The sequence below is a fragment of the Furipterus horrens genome, unplaced genomic scaffold (genome assembly GCF_987537825.1).
Source record: "Furipterus horrens unplaced genomic scaffold, mFurHor1.1.pri manual_scaffold_2, whole genome shotgun sequence".
Classification (NCBI taxonomy): domain Eukaryota; kingdom Metazoa; phylum Chordata; class Mammalia; order Chiroptera; family Furipteridae; genus Furipterus; species Furipterus horrens.
Window position 1 is genome coordinate 88,535,559 of NW_028327172.1, and position 25,277 is coordinate 88,560,835.

The window sequence follows — 25,277 nt, forward strand, 5'->3', positions numbered from 1 at the left end:
CCGTGGGTTTGTTTTCAGTTGGACCAGCCCAGGGGTTCTGTAACAACAGGCTCTTGACTCTGCCCAAAACTTCCTATTCTAAAGGCTACCACCCTAGAGTGGAGAAGTGTTGGGGCCACCTTGGTTCAAGAGATCCTCTGGACCAACCTCAGATCTCTGCTGCTCATAGACAAATCCAAAGCCACACACACTATACTGAGCAGCTGAGATCTGGCCAACAGCCAGTTAAATCTACCTGGTATTTCTTCTGCTCAGATGTCAGCAGGGTCCTGCATGGGCAATATCAGCCCAGACCATGTAGGGGTGCTTTCAGACAATTGTGTTATATTCAGTCTCTTCACACGGCTGATAGTTGTAGGGGAACTAGGCGCAAGCCTCAAGTCTGCCCAAAAAATTGGTGTGATTTGGGGGCCAGTCACTTTATGAGTCGTGAGCTATGATTTTCTCAACTGTCAAATGGGAACAAAATATTCCTTATAGGATTGTGGTAAGAATCAAAGAGATGGCATGTAGAAGCACATTTTCAATGAAAGGGCCAATACTCAAGTCTAACCTGGGCTAATCTCCAGGGATGCTCAAGGTTGAGAAATGGAGGAAGATCTGGATTTGTTCAGAATCTGTCACTAATTTACTATATGATCTTGATACTTGGCTTTGCTTCTCTAGAATTTGGTTTCCTCCCCACAGAAGGAGCAGGAGAAGACAGCTGCCCAAGTCTCCTCCAGCTCCATGGTTCTGTGGCTCCAAGGTCTTGCCTTCACATACCCTGGTCAGGGGCAGCTTAGGCTTCAGGATATAGCAGGTTGTGAATCAGAAGTGACCCTGCAAGGAGGGGAGACCTGGTACTGAGCCACAGCACCAATGGTGATGTTCAGAATGTTAAAGAACTGGTGAGGCAAGGGCAAGAAGCTCTTGGGTGGCTGGTACACTGTGTGTAAGCCCAGCACAGGACAGCTTCACACCTGGAGCCCAGCTTTATCTCATCTTAAAGGATGGGAACAATCCAGTTCCACTGGGCAGTAAATTTTGTCATCTCAACCCCCAAACTCCTCTAACTTATCACAACCCCAAACCAAAGCACCCACACAAGTGAGAAGTCATGCAACTAGGAAGGAGAGCCGTCAGCCACCACCCCACTGAGTGGAAGTCATTCAGGCTAGGAAGGCTTTTTCGACATCTAGGTGTGTCACTTGTTCTGAGGCAATGGACCTATGAATGACTCCAGGTGTTGCTCCAGCCCCTAAGATGGGTGTCAGGTTACAAGACACATAATCATTCCAGTTTGGCAACTTCAACTGGAGGGTTGTTTTAATTTACCTGTACCACAGTCCCCAAATCACTTCTGTAATATTGCAGGGGGAGGTGGCCAGATCCCTAAGGGGAAAGGGATGCTGGACACAAGGGACCAAGGTCTGCTCTGCACTTAGGCCTCCTCTGGCCAATGTGGCTGGGGGAGGGGTGGGTCTCTGACCTGCTGACCAGCCAGGGCCTCATCCAGGGAAGCCCTCCTCCTTATTTGGGTTGCTGACCTCAGCTCCAGGCCATCTAGAAATCAAGATCTCAGAGCCAGAATAGTGAGTGTGGGGCCCTCTGTGGGGACAGTCTCCCCATAAGGAGCTTTCAGGCAGCCTGAGAAGTCATCAGCTGAGAATTTTATAATCCCCTCCAGGTTATAAAGAGGTCACACCTGCATTGCTCCCACACTCTTATCTCCTTACCTGTTTCAGTATCCACATGCCCTGCTCTCTCCCTCCCCACTGACAACTTTTACACCAGTGGCAATGCCCCTGAAACACAGAGGCCAGGACTATCCTTTCTGACTAATCCCCACCCCCACCCCCTCCCCACCTACATCCTGCCAGCTCTCTTACCCAGTGTCTCCTGCTCTGTTGGCTGGAGGCTGGTACTTTTCCAAGAGCAAGGGGCTGTTTTTGATGCCACAGGGGCCTTTTGACACTTTCCTGGAGAAACTGGCTCCTTTTCTTTTTAAAGAAAACAGTGCAGAGCTGTCTCAAAGCAATCTAGGGTGTCTGTGGATATCTTCTCTTTGGTCTCTTTTTTGGCCCTGTCCTCTCTCCTCCTCCTTTGAATACTTGAGCTGCTTCACTATCTTGAGGCAAAAAGAATAAATCCTGGACAGCTGAGGACACAAAGGGGAGAGATAATAAATGGTGGGTCTGAGGGGGCACCCAGGGAATCTTCCCTCTCCAATTATTGGCCCAGATGCACTGTTGCCCAATAACCCACATAAAAATGAGAAGGGAGGGAAGGGACAGGAAGGGAAGGGGAAGTGTCCTGTCCAAGGAGAAAAGAGGTGACTTACAGAGGTCTCTCAAGCAGCCCAGGAGTTCTCTTACATCTTGTCACCTAGGCTGAAGCTGAGTCTGGGAGGGGAGAAGCCCGGACCCTGTGACCAACCATCTTGGTCTTGATCGGCACACACCAGGAGCCACCAGTGTAGAGTGTTCAATGCCTGAGTATAATAGAACCCCTGGGCTGCTCCGATTGAAACAGAACCCACAGGCCGTTTAGTTTGGGGCCCGATTGCCCGCCGCCAGAATTACAACTCTCAGTACTAGAGTTTAGTGAAAAGCAAAAGAACTGTTTATTTAATAGTTAAATAGATCTAGATTATTTGCAGATTTCTGCTGTTGAGTCTTATGTTCTTTAAAATATCCACAAACACATAGTTCTGCCTCCCCCTACCAAACCTGGCCAGTCTTAGGAAAGTCAGAAACACCGTTTCCCTACGTCCTAGGCACAGTTCAGCTTTACCAGTAGCTGCCAATCACTCACATCTGATTGCGGAGGTCCTTTCTGTGCTGTGGTGCCCTCCAGCTTTTAATGCAGGGCCGCCTGGATTCTCAGCCTCTTTGTAAACTGCCTTCTTCCTGCAAACCGCATGGATCTCCTCACCTTCTCAAAGCAGCCTGGCAAGAGCCTCTTAAAGCGGCCTGGAGAGCCCTCTCAAAACCGCATGGAGAACTCAGCTTCTTTAATCCACACAGAGAAGGCCCCTTCATCAAGTCGCATGGAGGGTGTGTGAGAGAGAGAGCGAGCGAGAGCAAGAGCTAGAGCAGGCAAGAGAGAGGAAGAGCACAAGACCGAGAAAGAGCGCAAGACTGAGAGAGCCAGAGAGAGTGTGAGACCCAGTTAAAATGTCCACAGCTGCTTATATATCCCTGACTGTGTCCTCTGAACAGTGGGTGTTGCAACAAGTTCTGACCATTCACAGAACCCTACTCAGGCTCTGTAGGCTCCTTCTGTACCATCTTACAGTTCAAGACTCCTCCCATTTTCTTGGGCCTTGGAAGTATCAAAGCCATTTTGCATAACAAAGACACTAGCAACTAGCCCCAGGCATGCAAAGGCATCTTAAAAGCTGCTTCCTTTTCCCCATCCCCCAGCCACAAACTCTGGGGTTTGTTTTTGGACACCCCTGTTTCTGTAACACGAGGTCAGTTCCAACCCTCTGGCTGCTATGGAAGAAGCAGGTCCTCCCTACCCTCTCCTCCTATCTTGCCATCTGGTACAGACCAAGGGGTTTGCTGAGCTTGGCAGGGACTAAGGAATGCAGCAGGTCAGCAGCCAGCCTACTGGCAGCAGGGGTCTGGGAGTGTGGTCCAGGGCCAGCCCAGATGGAGGCAGAGTCCAGGAGTCCACTCAGGCCTGGTGGTGTCGTCTTGGGCTCTTAGGCAGCAGACCAAAGCTGGGCAGTAAAAAAACCCAAGAGGGCACGATAAGCCAAGAAAGGCTAGGCCCTGCCTGTTCTCCAGGACCCCTCACTACCTGGGGAAGGGGATGGCAGAGGTGCTTGATGCTGCTATGACTCCCAAAGTAACACCATCCTTCCAACCACCATTTAACCAGTTCCTGCTATCGACTACCTCCAGATGGCTGGAGGGGGTTGGGGACAAAAGGGGGCAGTGCGTAGGTTCTGCCCTGGGGGTGCTCAGAATCCAGAGGTAGAACAACTCCTTAAGAAAAGGATGCTAAGAGAATGTGACAAGTCCAATACTGTAAGGGACAAAGAATCCAGTGACTCTCAAACCAGAAGGAGATAATTAACATATGAATCATGGAAAAGGGGTGAGGAAATGACATGCCCCAGCACCTCACATATATCTCTGGGATCAAAAGAGGAAGATTGTTGTCACCAAAAACAGAGAAATGGGAAGATGTAGCTAGATAACTCTGCAAATAAGTTGGAGATAGACCTATAACTAGATTACCCTTAGTTAATCACACCCTTAGTTAAGTAGTTAATCACATTAGATTGTGAATCCATATCAACTAGTAATGGAGAAACGGGGGGAGAAGGAGAGGTGAGGGGGAGCTAATCACGTTAGTATAAAACCAATTTACTTTGTCTACTCTTCGGGCGTGCATGCCCCTGGTTAGTGGTGTGCCCGACTCTGCAGATTCATGAATAAACGCCTGGCTTTGCTGCTGAAGTCCTGTGTTCTGGTGTTCTATTGTGAGCATTTCTCACAATACCATAGGTGAAACAAGGTACCCCTGGGGCAGAAAAGAGAGTAAATTCTCAGGTGGTTGAGAAGTTGTCCCAGAAGAGAAGTAAGTACTTTTTCTGGACATTGAAAGATGAGCAGGCTCTCTCCAGGCAGAGGGAATTGTAGGTGAACAGCAAGAAAAATTGGCAGTGGGGATAAGGGAGACGGTGCTGTGGCTAGAGAGCAACAGGCCCAGGGATCAGAAAGGGCGATAGATGAGGTCTGAGTCTATGGAGTAGTCATGCAGGCCCCTACATCGAACTGAGGCTCAGGGTTTGTCCCCACCATGCCCTGGGGCTCAGTGGGGCTGGGCCAGAGAAGGGCCCCAGCAGCTGAGAGGGTCTCATATTCGGACCACCTCCTGAACTTGGCCCAGGCCACCCTCCCTGCACCGGACAGGGTAGCAGGCATAGAGCTCTGTTCATTTATTCCACAAAATGAGCAGCGTGACTCCTTGGTACCAGTGCCAGCCTTGCTGGTGAGAGAAAACATATATGGGTCCTGATCTCAGGAGCTCTCGGGAGCTCTCAAGGCCTAGAGGGGGTGGGCATGGGGAGAGGAGATAGGTGGTTATCAAACAATCACATAAACTCATGTTTAACTGGCAAATGATGAAACACAGGGCACTGTGAGAGTTCTACCAGGGCCTGTGGCCTTGCTGGAGGTCAGAGAAGGCTGAGGGCTGCATAGGAGCTGGGAGTGTGGGGAGAAGGGCCATTTCAGGAAGAGGGAACAGCATAAGTAAAGGTAGGAGCACCGCCCCCAGGCTTTTCCACTTTTTAGCCCCAAATGTAGCAAGGACTGGCGCTCAGTAGGCAACTGGTATATATTTGTGAATGAATGGCAAAGAGGTGACCAAGACTGAACACCTATAATAAGCTGTCTCATTTATCTGGCACTGAAAACAAGATCAGCCAAGGCCGATTGGAAAAAATGCCAGATTCTACCACAGGGCTTACCTAGGTATTTTCGCCCCAGGCAGGACTGGGGTGAGGGAGGAACCGGCCTGAGCCTACCCAGAAACCCCAGTGACAAGGAAGAGAGAGGGCGTGTGAGCAGAGTCAATGTGGCAAACCACCTGAGCTGTGCTTAACTCCACCTCACAGCCTGCAAGGTCTACCATGATTTCAGCAGAGAAATTTGTAAACAAGAGTCAATTCCTCAGCCCCTTTCTCCTTCCGTTCCTTCCCCGAGCAGCTTCCAGCTTCCTAGCATGATCCACATGCAACCAGAGATGGCACCTGTCCAGGATGAAAGTCTATCCAAGGGTGGAAGTACTGTCTTTTGTCAAGAAATGTCCTACACATACGTAGGACTGGGCTCTGCCTGCTGGTATGGCTGAGCACACAGATGCTTTAGGCATTTCCTGAAATCTCAATTTCTTCTTTTATAATATGCATTCATGCATTCAGCATGTGTTCCCTGAGCATATAGTATGTGCCATGTGCTGACAAGACACTGTGGGAGATTCAAAGAAAAATACACAAAAATGAAGCCCTCAGTTCTGTATAATCCATAGGTGGAACACAGGTAGGGTAAACTGCTTTCCCCCACACCAGTGGAAGCTCATTCATCCACAGATGTCAAGAAAAAGGGGGCAATGTAGCTGAGGTCACCCTGTTAGGCTTGTGCCTGGAAGAAGGGAGGAGTCGGGTGGACCAGTTCAAAGCTTTTATTGAGGGATGTTCAAGCAGGTGGACTGAGTCTGAACAGACTGCAGCCTCAGGGGAAGGGTAGAGAGATTTTTAAGGGCATGGATGGGTCACCCTGCTGGTTGGCTCAGGAGTTCCAGGGTACAGGTGTTTGTGAAAGAACAATGTCCCCTGATTGGGATGGCTGTCAGGAGACTTATGGTCTTTCTTCCTGGGAAATGATTAAGGGAGAGGGCAAGAGGCAATGGGGGTGTAACTAGTTCCAGCAGAACGCCAGTGGCTATGCCTTAGTTGCCTCTGTTAATAGGGAAACTCGTGATTGGATGCGAGGCCGGTGACACATACCCTCTTTGTTTCAGCACAGGTGGTAGCTCAGGTCCTCCAAGTCTCAGTACATTCTAACACACCCCACCTTACCTTTATCCCATTCCCACCCTCACACTGGGGAATTCACAAATGCTCTCATCTCCCATCCCAGAGAGGAGGGTCCTACCGGGCTGTCGGGAGAACCTATCTTAGTGAGTAAAGTCACTAGTGATCTTAAAGAGAATAGTAACAACCGCAGCAACTCATCTCCATCGCAGTGCAGCAAGTGCCGCGTTTGAGGCTTGGGAAGCACGTTCACCTCAGGAATCACCCAGTCTTACATCACTTTTTTGAGACACCATGATCTTCACCCCACAGATGAGTAAATGGAGGCTCCAAGAGCTTAAGAGACTTGAAAAGCATCACTCGGCCAAGAAGAACCAGAGCTGAGCTCTCGGACTTCAATATCAGGTGCCCTGCTTTTCCATTCTGTCCTCCTTCTTCAAGATGTGTAGCTATGAGACCTAAACCAAAACTAGAACTTGATCTTGAAATAGAACTAGAAACTGCAGAGCCGGGGGTCCTCGCTTCCTACCAAGAAGCTGATGGGTTCTATAATAAAATGTTCATTGAGTTACGACTGCATCCCTGGCACAGCCAAGCAGAGGAAAGACAATGTTCCCCGAGGACACTGCATCCCTCACTAATCTACTAAAGGTCACTAAGGAGATATGAAAAAGAAAAAGAAGAGAAAGAAAAGAAAACCTCTTCGACAAAGAAAACCATAATTAACATAGACTGTTAGGAAGACAGAGATAAAGTTTCACACCCAGTGCTGCTTAGAAAAAAGAAATCAAGTTACCATGAGATCATTAAGGATAGAAATTAATTTAAACACGGAACATTGTAAGTAAATCAGGCCTAAAACTAGTCTTGTCTGTGGGAGGATTCAGCAGAAGTTCCAGGCTAAAGCAAGCCCTTCAGAATCACAAGCCCTAGGAAAGGACCTCTGAGCTCTTCTAGGTAAGTTGTTTCCTAAAATCTGTCTCAGCTTCAGAGTCCTTTGCCTCACAGACATCTAATATAGAACCAACATGTGGAAAACAGAGAAAAAACCAGAGTTGCAGTATTTCATATGATCCCCACCCACTCGTGTCCCGCCTCCCTCCCTTTGCAGCAATCTGTGCCCCTCCTCCCACCCCGGTGCTGTGGAACCCTTATGCAGCCTTGCCTCTGTCAGTGGAAATTTCTTACACCATCCAGCCTTCTGTTGCTTAAAATAATCTTCCCTGTGCCAAGAGAAAGCAGTCTCTCCATGACTTCTCCCATTAATCCCCCCTATCATCTTTGCCTCTTTCTTGAGATGGCCCTTATTTTTTTTCAAAGATTTTATTTATTTTTAGAGAGTGGGGGAGGGAGAGAGAACTAGAAACATCAATGTGAGGGAGAAACATCAATCAGTTGCCTCTCATACGCACAGAGTTGGGGACCAAACCTGCAACCCAGGTATGTGCCCCAACCAGGGATCGAACCTGCAATCTTTCACTTTGCAGGATGATTCCCAACCAACTGGTCAGGGTGGCCTTTCTCACGTTAAAGAACTATAGTACATCTGTGCTAATATAAGTCTTTACTTCTCTGGACTGCATCCTCCACACCTTGTTCATAAAGGGGCGAATAAAAGGCATAAAACATCATTTCAGGTCCCTTAAATGCCTGGGTCACTCTCCCCCAGTGCACTCTAGCCCATTGATTCCCCTCCTGAAATCAGGCCTCTGGGCCCTAGTGAAATTGTGAAAATAGCTACCATTTGTTCAGCTCCTTTTACATACATGCTAGGCCCTCTATTAGGCTCTATCCCATTAATAGTTAATGATTTCTTGAGTGTCTACTATGCCAAGCACTTGCTAGGTTCTATATTGTTATTTATTATTAACCAAATAATAGAATATATGCTCCATGGGCACAAAGACTTTGCTGCTTTTGTTCACTGCTATATATTCAGTCCCTGGAACAGTGTCTGGTTGAATGAATAAAGTATTGTTTTTTAATTTTTATTATTATTACTAACATTTATTGTATTCTTACTATGTATGTACCAGGCAATGTGCTATATGCTCTCAATGAGCACACTGATCTCATTAAGAGGAAGACTTACCAAATTTTTTTTCTATCCCATGAAATTGAGGCTCCCAGTGGTTTGCCTGAGGCTTGTGCTCCATCCACTGCAAGATATTCCCCCCTGACAGATGGCAGCCCCGTAAGGAAGCCTTTACTAAGCGCTCACAGAATATGCAAGTGGCAAGAAAGTGTAAAGGAGCTTTGGGTTATGCAATTGCAAAGTGATAGATGCAGGGAAGTCGCTGAAACACCACTGAAGCACTATTTGGAGGATCAGCATTCAGTTCACAGGAGAGACCTGGAATTACTACAGACCTTGATGAGATGGCAACTCTGCTGCAGCCATCAAACCAGCTGCCAGAGGTTTGTGCCCTGGGAGCAGCCAGAAGAGTGATAGTGCTCAGTCCTGCCCTTGCACAGACAGGCCGGCACACCCCCCTCCAGTGCTGTGTGCAGTTTCACTCCCCAAGCCTCCAGGGCAACTGCAGCCCAGGGGACTGCTTTTCACATGCTAAACCCCTCTATTTGTCAAGCACCAAGCAAGGCACCCCATATGCATCACCTCAGCTAATCATCACCAACAACCCTGTGAAGCATATCGTATTCTCCCTGTTGTACAGATGAGAAAACTGAGACTCAAAAACTAAGTAACTTGCCCAGGAGCACATGGTTTGTTAGAGGCACAACTGGATTCAGGTCAGTGCTCCTGACTCAGGGTTCAGGAGCCACTGAGACTACTCTAACCCTAAAGACCAGCTGAGAGGGGCCATGAGCAAGTCTGTAAAAACATGAGAGGACCAAATAGGGTTCCTGTGGGCTTGAAAGGCACATTGTAACCAGCAGGTGCAATACCCAGTGGAACCTTTCCCACTCTCCAGTGTTATCATAGTCAGTTCTGTCGTACCCACTTCCAAAGGCAGCAACTGAGTCCATGAGGTGGGAAGCGACTTGCCCAAGGTCGCTCAGCAGGTAAATAGTAGAGTGAGTCTTTACAACACCAAAGTCCTTCTTCCCTTCCACCACTCCCCTCCCCCTTAAAGTTCAAAGGACAATTCAAGTAAAAGGGAATATGAGTTTTCAAAGGCTGTTTACACTGTGTGGGATTCTTTCATAAATATCAGACTGCATCATGGATGGCAGCTTCTTAGTTTAGGTAAATTGCAATGTTTAGAGAACCCTCCAAGCTTTAAGATCCATCAGCCCTTCTTAAATGCAACCCCCTGAGAGTCCCTGTCAGTCTCAGTGCCTGACTCCCAATGGCTCTTTCATGTTCTCTTCAGCCACTGCCCAGGCATTGGCCCTCGGGTATGCAAAGGTGGAGCACCTTCCTTCTCATCAGACCCTCCTTCGAAGGGAAGGTAGATTGAGCTACCACCCTGGGACAGAAAAGAGCTGAGCGAAGTAGAATTGTTGGAAAGTTGGAAAGGCTGAAGAGAATGGGTTGCCTTCCCTGGACCAAGAGAAGGACCTCAGAAGGATTTATAAGAGCTACAGCTAACACCGGCACCACCTGGTGTCAAGGGCCCTCCATTGAGGAACCAGGTCTTTCGACTCAACCCAACAGGCATGTATCTCACTCCTGTGCTCCATGCTGTTTTGACATGGGGCTTGGTAACAGATGGAATAGTGGCTCTGCGTCTGTGTCTCACCTTGTTCCCTCCCTTCTGGCCCTATCCGGAGTTAAGAGCTATGCTGAAAAACAAATGCTGGTTCATAAATAAAGGCAGCTGAGCAGCAGGCTAACATCAGGATAATAGCAGGCTAATTGACACCTCCTATCTTCCCAGGCCCTACCCTGAGCCATTATGTGCTGGGATGGGGGTCAAGGTACTCAGCTCAAATTGCTAACAGGTCAGCACCTATGTGGCTTAGAACAAGGCCCAATGACATCTAATGTAGCAGCAAGACCAAGGTTAGTCTTGAAGGAAAATGTGCTGCTGTAGGACACCCAAACACCAGGCAGAGTGAGTGGGATGTTTCCTGAGGTCCTGCACATGAGAGCCTTGATGCCCACATGCACATGCCACAGGTGGGATGGGGAGATATGTTTAGAGACAGGGAAACAGTTCAAAAGGTACTTGAAATCTAGGATGACAGCTGCTACATCACAGCCAGGCTCACCTTAGGAATCTCACTCCCTCCTCTCTTGACTCATGATCGCCCAGCCCACACATACCCTCTCCTCACCTTACCTGTCATGGCCCAGGCACCCAAGAGAGAGGTTATTGCTCCAGCCTGGCAAAGGTATCAGATTACTCTATCCCAGCTGCAGGTGTAAAGGACAAAGCTGCCTGCTCTCAAGTTGGGGGTAGGTTGCAGGTTCAGGGGTCAGAGAGCAGTCTGAGGCCCCCTCAGGACAGCCCCCAGAACGCCTGAGCCAGAGGTGGCCAGGGCCAAGCTCTACTCTGTGAGCTGACTGGGAGCAGCCTCTGGGTCTCCTGGCGCACCCAGAACTTTCCCCATCCTCTCCCTCCCCTGGGTTTTCCCTCTGCTGTGTCAGTGGCCTCAGCAACGCAGCTGCCATGAGTCAGAGCCACAGAGGGCTTGCTTCTTTCATCACGTAGCAACAGCAGCATCCCTGGCTCTCGGTGTTCCCTGGGAGACCATGGGAAGACAGGGCTTTAGCACCCATGGGGGCCTGAATCTGCCACAGACTGAACCAGGCTCAGAGAGTTCCTTTCTGTGCCCCTGCTCTTCTTCGTTCTCCCACACCTCAGTATCCCAGCTCTACCTCCTACCGGCTTACTTTCAGAACAAAGAAGTACAGCAGCCTCATTACAGAGAGGGAGAGAGAAATAAGGCCCCAGGGACAGGCTGCTTGGGCTGCTTGGCAAGAATGACAGACAAAGCAGCTGGCCAGGCTCTCTGTTTCTTTAGCCTCTGTGAGCTATCACCTCTTCTTCCTCTCATTATTAGCCCAGTGGAGCACACCTATTTCACTGTGTGGTTTTTAACCTTTTTTATCTGCTTCTCCAACCCTGAAAGAGAGTTCCCCATTACCCTAAGGGATCTTGAGGTTCGGAGAGGTTGAGGGGCATGCCCAAGGCCACACAGTGGGTCAGAAGACAAGGCGAGATGAGAAATCACACTCCCCAGGGTGGGTCTTTGTGGCTTCTTTGTGGCACACTTAATCCTCACCCCATTTAATAATAGGAACTCCCCTCCCACCCCACCCCATGTGTTTGGATTCATCATCTCTGAGCTGGAAAGTTGCAGCTGAGCTAAGCCCAGCCAGAAATTTCCCTGGGATCTAGAACACCAGAGGCTCAGAGTAAATGCTAACAAAAGGAAGGAGAAGCAGGTGAGAAATGTGCAAACCTAATGGAAGAGGGAAAAGCGGGGATGCTGGTGTCAATAAGGACCCTCCTTGGGACCAAGCACTGCAGTAGGTGCTTTCTCCATACACTCTAGGAAGGCAGTCTTCTGACCCCAGCTCAGGAATGACTCAACAGAGCCAGAAACCTAGCAGAGGTGGGCTTGCCTTCAGACTGAGGAAGGTCTGGGAAGAACTGGCATGATCTCTGTAAGTTGATGGCTTGCTATTTATGTGCAACTAGACTTCATTGCAGAAGAGCAAAGAATCAAAAGACCCAGCACCAGCTAGTTGACACTTATCCAAATAGGGTCCTGAAACTGTGGGAAAATAAAAACAACTGGCCACTGGGTTCAAAAGCCTGGCCCCAGGAGCAAATCCATTACTTAGTTGCTCTGAGGCCATAGTAGCTTTTGTTTTCTCTCCTGTAAATTGGGGATAATTTCTCAGAGTTGTTCTGAGAATTAGCTGATAGCATTTATGAAATATACCGTGAACTATATAACAATACCCAGGTGCAGTAATTAACTGTTCCGCCTCCACATTTGGGTCTTGGAATAATGTTCTTCTGCCACAACTAAGCAACTGAGAGGCAGGGAAAAATGACTCTGAGTTCATCGGCAGGTGTTTTCCAGGCATCCTCCCACATGCCTACCTCCTCTAGCTGGGGCCCTCCTGGACTCTGAGGGTCCAGGCATTCCTGCTCCTCCTCCCTTGTATTCCAGACAGCAGAAACTTCATTCCCAGATACGCTCTAAGTCGAACACTGGTTGGGCTAGATCCATGAGTCAGGGCTCTGCACAGACTGAACCAACAGAGCAGACAGGCCTGACCCAGCCAGCAGCCCCAACACAAAGGAAAAGGCCAGTGCCTTCCCATGGTTTGTGCTGGGCGTGGCCACCACAGGTGTGGTCAGGGGCTGAGTCAAGCTAGGGATAAATGCACCCACACTTCCCTGCCCATTGTCCCTGATACCTGTGACCTTCAGCAACTCCCCTTCCCAGAAATTTAGCAACCCATCATCTCTGATCTCTGTGTCAGAAATGTTTGCCAGAGTGGCTTCAAGAAAAGCTAGAGTGGGCCACTGAAAGGAAGAAGTTGGTCAGCAGGAGAGGCAGAGCAGAGGCAGGACAGGAGTTTGACTCCTTCAATCCTCACTGTAGCCAGGCAGCTGCTTTTTTATCTTCTCTCTGACCCACAGGTGCATGGCACTGAATGGGTCATAATCCTTGATTTTTCACTGTTGGTTCCTGAAGGACCCTCTTGTGATTCACCAGCTAGGTAGATGGTTTTAACAATGTAATAAGCCTCCATAAACACACCACCTGAAACAAAAGCTAGGACTTAACAATGTCTTCCAGGATGGCCTGGGACTGATTGCTGAAACTGAGATATTTTCCTTAATTCTTTCATTCAACAAATACTTATTAAATACCCACTCTGTGCCATTCATTGTAGGAAATCCCAGGGATTCAGTAATTATCAAGATAGTCACAGTCCCTCTAATTCTAGCCCGCAGTTTTAGTTTAGTTTATTATTTTCTCTTTCTCCTTTGCTTCCAAAAAGTTGTGAAATTTTTCTGTGTAATCACTATTCAGTGGAGAGCAACTGAAAACATATTAGTCAAAGAAGTACTGAAGTCACTTCAGTTCAGTTCAAGGCCCCAGAAAATGAAGATTGTAAGCATTTTTCCCCCCTCTGTGTCTCATCTTCTAGCACATTCCAGATCCATCAGAGGCATACAGTCAATATTTGTTGAATTAATAATAAACAAAGGGGACTTGCCCTACATACTTCAACTAATGTAGGCATTGTATATGCAGGAAGACTCAGTGAAAAAGAATGAATTGATAAGGGAAGGGCCACTAAATGGATGTCCATGACACCCCTCCAGCCAGCCCCTCCTGTAGCCTTCCACATCTCAGGAAATAACTTCTTACCTGCTCACTAAAAACCCAAGAGCATCCAATCCACTGGCAAAGCCTATTGCCTTTATCTGTCCACATGCTGGATCTTTCCCCCACCTGTCTCTTTCTCTCTCCTCTTATCCTCACCTTATCCAGCCATGTGGATCTCTATTCTGTTCCCCCAACACCAGGCTTGCTGCTGCCTACTGGGCTACTTCATGTCCTCAAGTCCCAACCCAGAGGCCCTCCCTAACTATCCTGGCCCCTCCCCTAAACCTCCCATTCCAACTCTTCATCCAGCCACTATGTCCTATAATCTGCTTTCCTCTCAGCATAGCATCCATCAGTCTCTGAGCTTTTCATGTTTATCTGTGTATGACCTGTCCTCCCCTTGCTACTCCCCTTCACCTGCAATCCCTACCTTACCTGAGGTAAGGGCAGGGCCTCACCTGTCTCATGTGGGCACTTCTCTCATTCTGCTGCAATTATTTCTCATTTGTCTGAATCCATAACTCCTAGACCAATACCTGATACAACATAGACACTCAACAAATATTTGTTTAATTTAATATTTAAATATTGTCCTGACTGGGTGGCTTAGTTGGTTGGAGTGTCGTCCATTTACCAAAATGTTGTGGGTTCAATCCCCAGTCCGGTCACATACCTAAGATTGTGGGTTTGATCCCGGTTGGGATGCTTATAGGAGGCAACCCAATGATGTTTCTCTCTGCCTCTGTCTGTTTCTGTCTCTGTCTCCCTCTCTCAAATCAATAAATATATCCTTGGGAGAAGATTTTTAGAAAGTACTTAATTATTTAGTGCTACACATACTGGTTATCAGACTATTGGTATCAATTCTATTAACCCTTAAATTTGACTTAGGCAAATGACTTTGTAAACTGTTATGTGTCAATAGTGTGTAGATTACTGTTGGTATTATTATCACCTGACTCTGTAACCATAGCAAAGCAGAGTGGCACAATTCATTCTCATCTTTATTCTGGAAATCAACCCCCATCTATGCCCTGGTGGTAGTGGAGTAAAATGGCTGGAAATGAACTACAGTTCCAAGGCCAGAGTTCAGTTCCATGCAGCAGTCATTTACCAGGTCTTTACCAAGTACAAGTACAGTGCAAAACACTGAGGGCACAAAGGTACTAAGAAATGGACCCAATGGCAGAGTGATGTAATAAAGTCCTGTACCAAATGCTGTGGGAGCACAGGAAGGAAGGGTACAGGGTGGGTACTCAGTGTGTGAGCCAGGCACTGTCCATCCCACAGTAGCACTCAGAAGTAAGTGCATTTCCCTCACTTTACAGAGGGTAAACCTAAAGCTCAGAGAGGTTAATTATCTTACCCAAAGGCTCACAGTTAATAAGAAGCAGAGCCTGTATTACAACTCAGCCCCTAAAGACTTGGGAGGCTAGCTGTCTCTGCTACGTCCTCCAGCTGCCCATGTCCTAGTGTCACCAAAGGACAAAGCCAGGCATGTCCCTCCAGCAGACTACAGAGTTTTAGAGAAAAGACCTCCTTCTCCCAATGATTGTGCCTGCCATGCTCAGTCATGGGAGCAAGCACCACCCGGGGACTCCCCATATCTAATCTAGAGCACCCACCCATGAGTTAGAATACATACCCCCTCAAATGGGACTGGAAAAATCCCCAGAAATGTCTAGGGTCCTGCGGCTTCTCCACCCACCAGAAGCGCAGTCAGATCCTCAATACAACAGCAGGCGAGTCCCTGGGTGGACCTGGGGATTTCAGGTCCTGTGCCAGGTTGGGAAAGGGAAAAAAGAGAAGTGAGGTTTCTGGAAGGCACAAGAGCCAGGGAAGTGTTATCAGAAAGCATAAACACTGGCAGCACCCTCTCCCTTACCGTGTGCCTTGCAAAAAGGGGTGCATGTACCCTGTATTCGAGCCTTCATGTGTGGCTCCTTCCCAGATGTTCCCATGTGGCTGAATGTGTGCTGAGTGCATGTCTTAGTGCTCTGATGGTTTTGTGCGGGTTTTTTGCCTGTTTGTTTTATTAGGTGCAACATACATTCAATAAAGTATTCAAATCTAAAGTATACCACTCAATGTATCCCCCATGTAGCCAAGACTTAGAACAAGAATTGGAAGTTTTCCAACACTTACAGAAGGCTCCATTATGCCCCTTCCAATAATTTTTCTTACCTCCCCACTGATGACCACTATTCTGAATTCTATCACTGTAGATTCACTTTACCATTTACACTTTATATAAATGAAATCATACAGACAATGCTCTTTTGTGTCTAGTTCCTTTCCTTCACTATTATGTCTGAGATTCATCCATGTGTCACTGCCTTTAGCATTAGTTTGTTTTTGTCCATTGCTGAATTATATTTCATTATATACTAATGATTGATGTCTTGGGGATTTTCCAGTTTTTAGCTATTTTGAATGAGGCTACTACAGGCATTCATGTACAGGATTTTTGCTTGATATATGCACTTATTTCTCTTGGTTATAACTGTTGGGTTATGGAATCATAAAATAGTCATGTGTTTAGCTTTAGTAGATTCAGCCAAACTATTTTCCAAAGTATTCATACTAATTTACACCTCCACCAATAATGCATGAGAATTCCAGTTGCTCCACATACATCATCACTGACACTTAGTATTGTCAGCATTTTTAATTTTAGCCATTCTAGGTCTGTATAGTGATATTTCATTATGGTCTGAATTTGCATTTGCCTGATAAGTAATGATATTGAACATCTTTTGGCACTAATTGGCCACTAGAGTACCCCTTTTGTGGAGTTCTATTCAAGTGTTTACAGAACTACATTTTTGAAAATGGACAAATGGCCCTGGCCAGATACCTCAGTTGGTTGGAATGTTGTCCTGTACACCAAAAAAATTGCAGGTTTGATTCCCAGTCAGGGTTGCTGGTTTGATCCTCAGTCAGGGCACATTACAGGAGGAAACTGATTGATGTTTTTCTCTCTCTCTCTCTCTCTCTTTCTTCCTCTCTTTCTAAAGTCAATAAAAACACATCGTTGAGTGTGGGTTTTTTTTTTTTTTTTCAGATTTAATGTGTTTTATTGATTAAAATATTACATTTGTGCCAATTTCCCTTCCCTCTGCTCCCCTCCACCCGGTGGCCCCCCTCCCTCCAGTTGTCCCCCCCTTTTAGATTATGTCCATTAGTTGTGCATACAGTTCCTCCCAACCTCTCTCTGTCTATTCCATTCCCTCCTACCATGATCCCCAATTCCTATATCATCTCCCTCCCTCTCCCCACTCCCCCTCCCTGTTGACCTCCCCCCAATATGCTTCCCGTACCCACAGTTCCTTTTCCACTCTCGTTGCCTGTTTAGTTTGCCTTTGTTTCATCTCCCTAGCTTCTGTTTTTTAAACCAGTCCCTTTAACATCTCATACAACAGTGGTTTGGATCTAATGAACTCTTTCAGTTTTATTTTGTCCTGGAAACACTTTCTCTGTCCTTCTATTCTGAATGACAATTTCGCTGGATAGAGTATTCGTGGTTGTAGGTTTTGGATTTTCATTACTTTGAATATTTCTTGCCAGTCCCTTCTTGCCTGTAGGGTCTCTCTTGAGAAGTCAGCTGATAGTCTAATTGGGACCCCTTTGTACATAATTCTTTTCTTCTCTCTTGCTGCTTTTAAGATTCTCTCTTTATCTTTAATTTTTGACATTTTGATTATAATGTGTCTTGGAGTGGTTCTCCCTGGGTCCAGTCTCTTGGGAACTCTCCTTGCTTCCTGGACCTGCAAGTCTATTCCCTTCCCCAAGTCTGGGAAGTTCTCCTTTATTATATTTTCACTCAATTTTTCAAGTTCTAGTTCATCTTCCTCGCTCTCTGGCAAACCAATGATTCTTATGTTGGGCCTTTTATAGCTGTCCCAGAGGTTTCTGATCCTCTCATTGTTGCTTCCCATTTCCTCTCTCTGCATTGGTTGACTGCTTGTTCCTTCTCCATATTCCAGTTTGTTGAAATGAACTCTGGATTTTTTTTCCTCACCATCTGTCACGTATGTGGTTTTGTTCCTTTCGTTATGAATGTTTTTCGCTTCTTCCTTATCTTTTTCCTGCTCTTTTGTGAATTCTGTAAGCCACCTGATAACAATGGCCCAGAACTGAGCCTCTGACAGGTTTCTTATCTGTTCATCTGTCAGGTTCTCTATCTGTTTCCTGGTGAGCTGTGCTACCGGGATTTCTATAGTTGTCTGCCTCATTTTGACAGATGCGTTTTGTTTTCTTGGGCTGGCTGTCCGGGGCAGTGCCTGTGTACACGTCACAAGTCAGCGACCGGCGCCTGTCTGCGACCTATTTCGCAGCCCTGTGGTGCTTTCTTTGGGGGCGGGGGTCCAAGATGGATTCACACAGTTATTCAGCTAGGAGACCGGGATCCGTCCTCCCGCCCCCCTGGGCCTCACTGTTCAAGGCGATGCGGTGGCCGCTCTCCCCAGCGCTGGGGTCGCGCACTGCCAGGGGCTTGACTGCAGCCTGGATTCCTCACCGCCCGCTGTCTCAGGTGCGACCGCAAACAGCGCTGCCCTCTTTAACTCTTACCTGCCCAAATGGCACCGCTGGTTTATAACTTCATATGTTGGGCTTCCGTGTAGTTTTATTTTCTGGAATTTCTAGTTATCCTTTGTTTTGAAGTAGTTGTATTCCTCTCTAGTTGTAGAGGGAGACCTAGCGTGTCCGTCTAAGCCTCCATCTTGGCCGGAAGTCCTTGAGTGTGGGTTTTTTAAAATGTGGACAAATGATTGACAAAACAGTAGAACAAAATCATCTTAAGAAATTCAGCAATACACACAATAAACCAGCAACCACTCATTTCTACAATTGCTAACTATTTGATACACTTAGTACCAGGACATATAGATGTATAACTAAATTTTATATTTTGAACCAATTACTTGGACATTACAGAGACCCTCCAACTTAGATTCAGCAGGGAGAAGGGAATGCAGACAAATAACCAAGAGCCTCCGCTGTCATGTTAGCCCCAACCTGAGAGGCTTCTCCTTAAATTCGTTGACTGTTTTTCCTTCAATTACAGGATCCTGACAGTGATCAACCCCTGAACAGCCTTGGTAAGCTCAGGTCTGGCTTGTCTTTTGTACCTCAGCCTCTGAGTTTCAGTCAGTTACCACAAAGATACTAACCCCTCTTGCTCTACCATCTCCAAGTGCTAAATGCTGTGGAAGATATCCATCCACCCATCCATCCATCATACAACAATACTATTAAACAACTATAAGATCCAGGATTCATTCTAGACCTAGGAGGCATAGTCTCTGGGGAAAAAAGACCAACAAGCCTAAAACCCCAAGAACAGTGGTTCTTCAATTCATTCATTCAGTCGCTCATTCTCACATTCATTTAACAACACTGTGAGAGCCTGCTAGGTGCCAGACATAGCAGTAAATAAGACAGCTAAAGTACCAGTCCTTCAGGAGTTTACATCTGACCATGCTGCCAGGGAACAAGCTGGACAAAAGTGTTTTCACTGGTATAATAGAAAATGGGAGGGTTCCCCTGATTTACAATAAAAACATAATAGACAAAGTGTTCCCAAATTTAAGGGTTTTTTTCCCTCCCATTTCATTTTCTTAAAGCATTGATACCTACTCCTGATAGCCTGCTGGATCAGCAAAATGAGTGAGCAGAACAAACTAGGATAATCAATAAAGAAATGACCAATCTTGTTTACTTTGACAACTTATTTATTTCAGGGCTGCAAGTTAATAATGATCACAAATGATGTAATCTTCAGCAAGTTTTATACTTTGGAATTTCATATATCAATAGGCCAAAGTTTCCCTAAAGTACATCAGATGTCTAAGTGCTCACTCATCTGAGTGAGCCTGAGAACTGCCAACCCATAAAATAAGTTAAATTTGCTATCAGTGTCTGTGGTGAAGGGTGTCAGAAAGGGGAGATCAGTGTCAAGTGATCAGGGATAATGTCATGGGCAGACTTTGACAGAAGCTCTACAGGAGTGAACTGTCAGAAAACGGAAGGAAGGGATGAGGGTCTCAGTGGTGGAGGGAAGCACAGGAGCAAAGACTCAGAGGTAAGAATGAATACAGGCTGTACAAGAGCCAGGAAGTGAACCTGTATATGTAGAACTGGTGACTGACAAGGAATAGCAGTGGGAAGCCCACTTAGCTTAGAAGAGTTGAGCCAGATTCCACTGGCTTTGAAAGTCCTGAGTAGAGGTGGTCCAAATATGGAGGTCACGGAGACCCTTTGAAGGTTCTTGAGCAGAGAAGTGACTGGATGAAATTCTGGCAGCAGCAGGCAGGACTGGCTAGAGGAAGAAACAGTGACAGGCAGGAAGACTATTCATAGCTCAGTGGGTTCATTAACTTAAACCAAGTATGAGACAATAAACCAAGAAATTCCTTCCCTACATGATGATGTTCTTCCTGAGAACATCAAAGAGGTAGAGGTATTAGGCCCTGGACACAGAACTCATCATGGGGCTCCTAATAGGTCATTCATCTTTGAGAAAATGAGCCAACCTCGTGTCCCCAGAGGTAGGTGCTCAATAAATAAATCATGCATGAATGAATAAAATGTCACCATGTCCATGGCCACAGGTAAGAGGACAGTTATGAACACTGGATGCTGGAACTTTAAAAGCAATATCTGTTAACATTATTGATAAGTTACTGTATGCTAGGCATAACAACAGGAAATACCAGCACACACCCTCACGGCCTGAGCTCTGTGTCTGGGCTTTAAATTCTCCCTTTAGAGGAAACACAAAGTTTCCTGTGCTTTCCCTATCAACAGATTTGATAATATCAGCACTTACTGTGCACCAGGCTCTGGAGGGTACCATTCCCTGATTTTGAAGAGCTGAGAAAAAAGATAGAGACAGAGATAACTAGCCATTGTGATTAAAGGCAGAACAAAATCAGACCTGTAAGAAAGATGAAAGAGATGTGCTTGAGAGAACAAGCAAATAGCAATTCACTTATCCATTCAACAAATATTTGTTAAATGTCTGCAACAAATCAGGCACTGTTATAGACACCAGGGACTTGGCAGTGAACAGAGGAAAATCCTTATCTTCACGGAGCCTTCATATCAGGCAGGGATGGGAGGGTACAGAAAAGATACAAAATAGGTAAAATATAGATTACATTAGAGGTGATATGTGTTTTGAGAAAAAAAACAAACAAACCAACAGGAAAAGAGGATAGAAAATATTGGAAGCTCGCTTTTTAAATAGGGAGGTTAAGGAAGACCTCACAGACAAACTGGCATTTGAAAAACAATTTGAAAGAAGTGAGAGAGCAAGCCATGTGGAGGTAACCAGGAAGAGCGCCTACCTACTGTTGTCTAGGTATTTGCAGTCTTCCTTGACTCCTGCCTTAGTTCTCCCCGGAAAAATCCCCAGGATCCCTTCCCAGTTTTTTACCTGACAGGTATTTCTCTCTGATACTTCCTGAGTTTTTACCAGCTCCATGAATAACAATGTAACAAGAATAACACAGTTAGTATGACCTCTGCTTTAAGCACCAATAATCTCCTACCTTGTTTCCCAAGTCCTAGACTCTTGTTTCAGTCCATCTCCTCACTGATGAAAGATGCATCTTGCTAAATACTAACATGATCATGTATCTTTGCTGCTCATAGTTTTCCACGGTTCCTCACTACCTTCAGGATAAAATCCAAACCCGCATTGTATTCAAGACTTTCTACCAACTGACTTTGCCAGTCCTGCCTTCACAACATGCTGTCACTTACCTGATACCCCAGGCTCACCAGGAGCTCACGGTCCCTACCTCTAGGTCTTTGTCAGTTGATTCAGCTCCTACCTCTCCCATCTCCACCTACAGAGGCCCATTTACGTGCTTTGATGTGTCCAGAGTGGTACTGTTAACTGTGTCTCTGTTTGCCTCTCCCTGAACTTATAATCTCCTTAAAGACAGGGAACATTAGAGACTTGCTGGCTATTGCACTGAGTTAGAGATGCATTCATTCGTGGGCATTTATTAAGTCCCTACTGAGCACATACTGTGACAGAGGACCCTGCCCTCCTCGAGCTTATAGTTCAGTCAGAAGGTAAGTCAGGAAAGGGGACAAATGACAGTAAAGTGAGCGGATGGTGGCTCTCCAGGGCAGAGGCATGTCAGACTGGACAGAGTGAAATATCCTGGACCACAATAAGATAAGGCAAGGAAACAATGCCACAGTCTGGAGGCTCATTTGAAAGGCCCTCGTGAAATGGATCAGCCTGGCTCGTGCAGCAGGTTGGTGATCACGTGCCAATGAAGCTAAGCCTTACTCTGAAGGCGTGAACCCCTAGTGCTAACCAAAACTCTCCCCAAAGCACTTCCGCAGCTCAGCGCAGGAGCCAGGGGGCAGGGAGACTGCGGGCCTCGCAGGGGGGTCTCCACGAGCTCCCCACAGGTTCTTCCCCTCCACTTTACAGATGTCACCCCTCTGCGCAAACCTCAGACTTCCCTGGGAACCTTCAGAAAAGTGGGGGTCTCCATCGTCGCAGCACTGCTGAACCTGGCAATCATTGTCATCATGGCTGTCCTCAGTAAGTGGCAACCCTCACACCCTGCCCTCACTCCCTCATTAATGCCCCCACCTCCACCTTCATCTCACAGTAAGTGGCAGTTCCCATTCATCTCTCCCCTCCCCTCACTTCAGAGCGACACCCTCACCTTCCACCCCATCAGAGTCATAGGTTGGTTTTCTGCACAGTGCTTTGTATCCACATGTATACTCCCCCTGCTTTGAAGGGAGCTTTCTCTAGAGAGAAAGGAGAAGATGAACTCAGCCCCCGTCTGTCCCAGATGATTTCTTCTATAGAAAGAACACAGTTGCACACATTATGAACCCACGCAGGTCATTTGCAGGGACAGGTATTCTCCCTGCCTCCTCCATCCCATGTTTGTAGACTGGGAGCTGAGCAGACCTGAGCAGCTCTAGTGGCTAGAATAGCAGGGAGCATTTCTGCTCATGAGGAGGGGATAAAGAGAGGCATCAGGGACCTCCCAGGCAGATAACACCCCTCCCCACCTTTAGCTCTGTCTTCATTATGGTCAGTGCCTGAGACCCAGTGTGATCTTGGGCAGACCACTCTGTGACAAAAAAAAGTAAAGTGAATGAGCAAGGATTCCTACAGTCTTGCCCTTTCAGTACCTACATCCTGTGATTAAGTCCTTGTCTTCATCTTCCCCATAGTCATAGCAGGTTACTGACCACAGCTTCACACGGGGAGGAAGGAGGAAGGGATCAGACTAGGAAGCACCTGGCACAGAGATTCTAGCACTGTAACACTCAGTAAGTTCCTGAATCTCGGTTAACCTCAATCTTCTCGCCTATAAAATGCCCTGCCTCCTTCAGAGGGACATCAGAGGATCAATGAGATCACATGTGTAAAGTACCTAGATAAAAACCAGGTGGTGCAGAGGCGTGAGCCATCGTGCAGTTTGCAGAGATGTAACTGACTGTCATGTACTTGCTAACTGGCCAGGATGGGCTTTTTAGGAGCCTGCACTTGTGTAACTGTGGTGGTCATTCCACCAGCCATAGCCACCACCTCACTGAAGATACTCAGAGATCATCTGGTCCAACCCCACATTCTCCACTTGAGCGCCTAGGCTCAGAAAGGAGGCATGGCAGCTGGAGATAGCTGAGACAGACCTACAGGCCCCCAACTGAGCAGGTCCATTTCCACCTGTTGTGGTGGAAATGCAGATCCACAACACAAACATCACCAGATCCCTGAGACCCCTACAGGGTATGATATGCAGAGAACCCCAAATCATATCTTCTTGACCTTGGCTGGTACAGTTGACCAAAGTGATAATGTGTTTACAGCAGCAGTAGCACACTTGCCATCCTAAGCCTGTTTTGTTCAGACTAATATTAAAATGAGCTTTCTTTCTGATCTTATGCCCCACCACAGTGAAGAATGAAGAAGATCCAAATTCACGCATGGGAAGTTGGAACAAGTCTGGTACATGATTTAGAATTGGGGTCTTCCAGTGTGGCTTCCATGCCCTGGGCCCTGCTGGTTCGACAACCAGAGTGGGTAGCCTGAGCTCCCAGCCTGAGCTAGGCTCCCTCAACTGTTGGCTTCTATGGTATCAACTGGTGTCACTGTGTCCTGGCTTTATTCCAGGAGGCAAAGGTGACCCTACCTTACCTGGGTTCCTGACCATGAATTAAACTCTGACAGCCTAGGAAATACTTCCCCCTTGCTTCACTCAAACCAGGAGGATCAGGGCCAGCAGGTAACATCCTAAGATCCTTCAGGGAAGGTGTGGAGAGACAGCAAAGAGCTTTGGAGCTAGACAGACCCTAATTGAAATCCTGGCTCTACCACGTAAGTGCTGTGTGGTGCTGGGAAATAAACCCTAACTCTCTAACCTCAGTTTCCTGATTTTTAATGCAAGTTAGTAACGACACCTGCCTTCTAAAGTTGTGGTCAGGATTATATGAGGATCACAGAAAGCTCTTAGCACTGATAAGCGGGGGGCACAGTGAGGGGCATTATCAGATTTATTGCCACCACTCTTAGGGCCAGCTGGGAATCATGCCAGGAGAGTTTAGAAAAGTGTTGAAATTTGTGTTCCCTAAGTAGTTAAAAACACCAGACTCATTCCCATCACCCAAGACAGCAGAAGAACAACAGAATTTGAAGGCAGCAGGCAGAAGACAAAACAAAACAAAAAGCCAACCTCTCAATGAGTCTTTCAACCACACATAAAACACCTAATCCTAGAACTGCGCTTGATAGTTATGAGCCACTTTCACAGCCACCAGCTCTCCAAATGTTATCAATAACCTTGTGAGGTGGTGTTATCATCTCACTGTACAGATGAAGACACAGAGCACCAGAAAGTGCAAGGGATTGGTCTAAACTCACATAGAAGGTGACAAAGCCACCTTCTGAGGTCTACAGACTCCAGACCCAGCATGTCTCCTCCATTATCAAAGGCACTATGACAGCACCTGGGGGTAAGAGGCTGAGACAGGGGGTTGTTACTAAATGGCTCCCACACACGTTATCTCTCTTAATTCCTTAGCTACCTTTAGGTATGAGACAGGTGTTATCATCTCAAGTTTACAGATAAGACAATTGAAGCTCAGAACCAAGTACACCAGCCACTGTGTATCTGCCTGTCTCCAAGCCCAGTATACTTTCAGGGAAGTGCAGCCCCTTTTGCCCCCATGTTGCCTGCTTGATCCTCAGTCCTCTATGCCCCTCCCTGCCCTTGCCTTCCAGTCAAGGTGGTCCTGGACAAGTACTACTTACTCTGTGGGCAGCCCCTCCACTTCATCCCCAGGAGGCAGGTGTGTGACGGCAAGCAGGACTGTGCCTCAGGGGAGGATGAGCAGTACTGTGTCAAGAACTTTACTGACCATGGGCCTCCAGTGGCAGGTGAGTCCAGGGGCTGAGGGACCAGGTGAGTGGGCTCAGCAAGAAGTC

At 47.0% G+C, this 25,277-nt stretch overlaps 1 protein-coding gene across 1 annotated transcript in view; it reads left to right on the top strand.

The window, feature by feature from the left end:
* Window positions 1-25,277, top strand: part of TMPRSS4 (transmembrane serine protease 4) — a 50,255-nt gene that overhangs the window by 7,860 nt on the left and 17,118 nt on the right. The window contains 3 exon segments of the mRNA XM_090267352.1: window positions 18,870-18,903; window positions 22,260-22,373; window positions 25,074-25,229. Coding sequence (XP_090123478.1) covers window positions 18,870-18,903; window positions 22,260-22,373; window positions 25,074-25,229 — 304 coding nt within the window.